Source organism: Notothenia coriiceps, unplaced genomic scaffold (genome assembly GCF_000735185.1).
Source record: "Notothenia coriiceps isolate Sejong01 unplaced genomic scaffold, NC01 NC01_scaffold00010559, whole genome shotgun sequence".
In the NCBI taxonomy this organism is placed as follows: Eukaryota; Metazoa; Chordata; class Actinopteri; order Perciformes; family Nototheniidae; genus Notothenia; species Notothenia coriiceps.
This window is the reverse complement of record NW_011343260.1, coordinates 1-4510: the sequence shown is the minus strand read 5'-3', so window position 1 is coordinate 4510 and position 4510 is coordinate 1. Positions and strand designations below refer to the sequence as shown.

At 43.5% G+C, this 4510-nt stretch overlaps 1 protein-coding gene across 1 annotated transcript; it reads left to right on the top strand.

Moving 5' to 3' along the window:
• Positions 1-428: 428 nt before the first annotated feature.
• Positions 429-3855, top strand: LOC104946041 (sperm-associated antigen 1A-like; the record flags this gene model as incomplete). Its single annotated transcript, XM_010771780.1, has 5 exons — positions 429-622; positions 1257-1414; positions 2514-2655; positions 3342-3468; positions 3601-3855. Coding segments are annotated over 5 exons (861 nt in total), but the record flags the coding sequence as incomplete, so codon positions are not given.
• Between the last annotated feature and the right edge of the window lie 655 nt (positions 3856-4510).

Sequence of the window (4510 nt, the reverse complement as noted above, 5' to 3'; positions counted from 1 at the left end):
AGAAGATGGATGGATGGATGGATGGATGTTCATCTGTGTGTATAAGTAGTGTGAGAAGTAATGCAGCTGTCTTAAGAGGTTGTTTAGTTGAAAGGCTTTCTAATTTTTAGCAAACAGCCTTATCAATTGAAACACTTAAGTCGCAGATCACTGTTATTTCATGAAGGGATTTGCGATGGGGTGTGTTGAAAAGGATAGTCATTCATCTCTTCGGAAGTTCTGTAAGTAGGAGATCCTGTGGGAACCTCCCATGTGAACACCTGGTGTGTTTGCTTAAGATTCAACTTCTGAGGCAAGCAGAAAACTGGGTTGTGTGACAGTATATCCACACAGTTCATGAGTGCAAGAACACATCCAAACATATAAAATAAATTCCTAGTCAATCCCAATGTAGAGTACTTCTTAGTGAGGATCTATAGCAGACTTGATCCTTTGCTCCTGTCTCATCACATCTATTTATACCATCCAGAGCCCTGGAGCTGCAGCCGTTCTCCCTCAAGCCCCTCCTACGCCGGGCCACGGCTTATGACTCTCTGGAGCGCTACCGCAAGGCCTACGTGGATTACAAGACCGTCCTGCAGATCGACATCAGCGTACAGGCAGCCAACGACAGTGTCAACAGGTATTACCCTTACCTCTCACGGAAACACAGAGGAGCCTGAAGGAGTGAAAACATTCATATTAACAGGGAGTGGTCTTATCGGCCATGGTTTGGCTGAATATGTATATATGTATATATATGTACCTGTTTAAGTGTACTGATACAGAGATCTATCATGAAAGTGTCCTTGCTATCCATTGGGTGGTTATATCATTAGATGTATTAAGATAAGTAAATAAATATAAAGGTACAATATCATAAAACACAATATAATTTGCGCTTTTGAATATTTTTCTATACTAAAATCCAGAAATGGCCTTGTAAACAAATCAAATGAACAAACACACAAAGTCTTGCTAGTGGCCAACAGATTTAGCTGGTGTTCCAAAGGAGCTCCAGCTCCAGGCTAAATCTGTCATGTCCGCTCTCTGTTATGCGATAGGTAAACTCACCTGGCTGCTTTGTGTTTAGCAATACAGTAGATCATAGTATTAGCATACAAGCGTATATAATTACACTATGAGACAATATAATGCTTGTATAGATACACACTAACTTACTTGCGGTGAGCTTTTTAACACCTTGTCTGTGTGCGAATGTGTGTAGTATATTCCACTTGTGTCTGTGACAGCCACACTGACTGATCCTCCTGCAGGATCACCCGGCAGCTGATCGAGGAGGATGGCCCGGAGTGGAGGGAGAAGCTCCCTGAAATCCCCCTGGTGCCCCTGTCAGCGCAGCAGCACCGCAGAGAGGGGCCGCCCAGTGCCGAGCTCCTGCAGGCCCGGGCCGAGAAGGCAGCCAGAGACGCAGGTCTGTTCTGAACAAGTCCTGATCAAGCAATCATTCAGAAAATGTCATGCATCTAAGCTGGAAAACACTAATTACAAATCTGCCACAGGGGGCTTTAGGAACTGTACAACATACCACACGCTCTGTCCCCTTGTCACAATACTCAATATATGACAAAATGTTTAAAATATGTTTTTTGATGGTACTGTGATTCCTACGATAGTCATTTTCTTTGGATTTATTTTTAAACATTCTTACGTCGACAAGTCACATGCTGACAGTTTTTGTAGGCTCCTGTGTAAATCCTTAAACTGGATCTTAGTGTAACCTTTGGATATAAAGTGTGACATGAGGCCTGTCTGAAGACTGCACTCAGCTCTGAGCAGACATACAAATACAAAACACACGGTGATAGTACACTGTAGTATGGATAGTATCTTTTAGATTTGACTGCAACACAACAGTGTATAAATGCTTAATGCTTCGCCTAGAACAACTACAACAGTCAAATGAATGTATCAAAAATAATGATCCAGTGATATAACAGTTTTACACCCACAATTTCAATTGTATCTTCATTGAGTACTTTAACAGTTCCAGAATTCAAGGACCTGTATTCTTCCTCCACCACTATTTGACAGCGAGGAGCAGAAGAGAATGCTCTCAACACTTTCACCACCAACATTCATGTTCCTGTTTCTCCATCACTCTGCACTAAGATACAAACAGAATGTTAAAAGCCTGTATGTTATATAAGTGGACGTGTCACTCTGTTACTGACCATGCAGTTTTCCCCCTCCCTAGGCTGTGCTGCAGATGCTATTTTTAAACTCCAATGAAAGAATAGACTGCTGGCACAGTTCTCCCTCCCATAAGACCCTTTGCAGCAGATTGATTAGCCTTTAGTCCACACTGTGACTGATTGCTGACTTCACTCTCATGCCTCACCTCTAGCTAGCACAGCATTCATTTCAAGGATTTAAAACCCTCCAGCTTTATAGCATAAAGACTGGCATAACCTTGTGGTAGGAAAATAAAAAAGGGGGGTTACTTCAACAGAAAGAAGAATGACGTGTGAGTAAGCAGCAATGAGTAATCACCACTGGACTTTGTCTTCCAGAAAGGAAAGCAGAAGTCCGTTTTACAGCAGTGAAGCAAGAAGGGAACGACTTTGTGAAGAAGGGCCAATACCAGGACGCACTGGGGAAGTACACTGAATGCCTTAAGCTGAAGCCAGAGGAGTGTGCTGTCTACACCAACAGGTTAGTGGTGGCTTTTACATTCTGTTCCTCATTAGGCTGTGTCCTTATGATGCAGGAATGTCAGAAATGCAATGTTCTGGTTGGGATAAATGACAACAGATGGATTCATTATCTTCAGCTGGTTTCTGCTGCATTCAGCCCTTTGGCTTCCTAGCCACTCATCAGTCTGTCACTGCTAGCAAGTGAGCCTGTATTGTTGATATTGAATGGCAGAGGCTCAGGAAACAGCTGCCTGCTTCATCACTGTTGATCACAACTCCATTTATAGCCTCTATCATGTTGATCTACAGACACACACACAGCAAGCACAAAGCATGCAGCAGGCAGGGCAGCACCCCCACTTTCCCTCCAACAGCAGTACGTACATGTTTAATCATGTCGGCGAGGAAAATGTGAAGCTGCGTACTTAAGAAAAGCCTATTGTGTGTCCTGTTTTACTTAGCTTGTAAATAGCTTGAATGTCAGCCACACCAGAGCAAATACACACTGTAGCTGAGAACCATCTGAATGAAAATACCCAACACATTAGGAAAGCAAAACGCTGGATGAATGCTCAGAGATTAAAATGCTATCTCATCTATTTAACGTGTGTGTGTGTGTGTGTGTGTGTGTGTGTGTGTGTGTGTGTGTGTGTGTGTGTGTGTGTGTGTGTGTGTGTGTGTGTGTGTGTGTGTGTGTGTGTGTAGGGCCCTGTGCTACTTGAAGTTGGAGAGGTTTACTGAAGCCAAGCAGGACTGTGATGCAGCTCTCAAAGTGGATCCGACCAATAAGAAGGCCTTCTACAGACGAGCCCTGGCTAACAGAGGCCTAAAGGTGATTGGAAGCTAAATGTTTATTTAGAAACCAAGACTGGAGGGCACTCTTTAAGTTCACCTTACATTATTATTTCATGAGTTAATATTGGAGCTCTCAGCTACTTACACATGTTGGTATGCTGAGCTGCAGGACTATATGGCCTGCAGCTCAGACCTGCAGGAGGTCCTGCAGCAGGACCCCAACGTGCAGGAGGCTGAGAAGGAGCTGGAGGAGGTGACGGTGCTGCTCAGACAGAGTCTGGCCAACGTGTCCCCAGCCAAGCCCAGGACGACTGTCCCCATCACAGAGGTAGATACACTTGTCTTTTTGTATTCTCTCCACCGAGGACGCTGCTCTTTCTGCTTGTTGTTGTCCTCTGTTAAAGGGTAACAGTCAGAAAAACTAGCGGTGCAAGTTTCAGAAAACTTAGTGAACACTTTGTGGGGCGGACACACAAATGATGTTTCCCTTTTGTTAATATTGTGTTATTAAACCACACACTCTGTCCCCTTGTAGATAGAAGTCCTCCTGAGCCAGCCCTAACATTAAACTGAGTTAAAGAGAGAAGTCCTAAATGTAGTGGGTTCCACAGGAGACCAGCTCCAAAGCTAGGATCTGACCATCCACTTCTGGAACCTCTAGGAAACACGAGGAACAATGCATTCTGGGAACGCAGTGTTCTAGTGGGTTAATAGAATACTCTTTAAGATTTAAGATAACACGGTTTAATATTGCGAGGTAAGGCAATAGTGCTGCATTCATGTGCCGTTGGAATAATCAGAACATGTTTTGGGAATATGCACTGAGCAGCTCGGAAACAGCTATTAACGTGTAGTTTTAATGATCTGAGCAAAAAAGACAATATCTAACAATAAGATACACATATGGGGGTGGTCAGTCTCCTTATATTATTCTATTTTTATGAAATATCCTCTACGGTCCAAGCTCAGCTCCTGTGCAGTCTTTTCCACTCATTTTGAATAAAAGAAGGGCAGAACCACTTGGCACTCTTTTGTAAGCATGTCATTGTTGGAGAAGTTAATGTAAGGCTTGGGGGGGG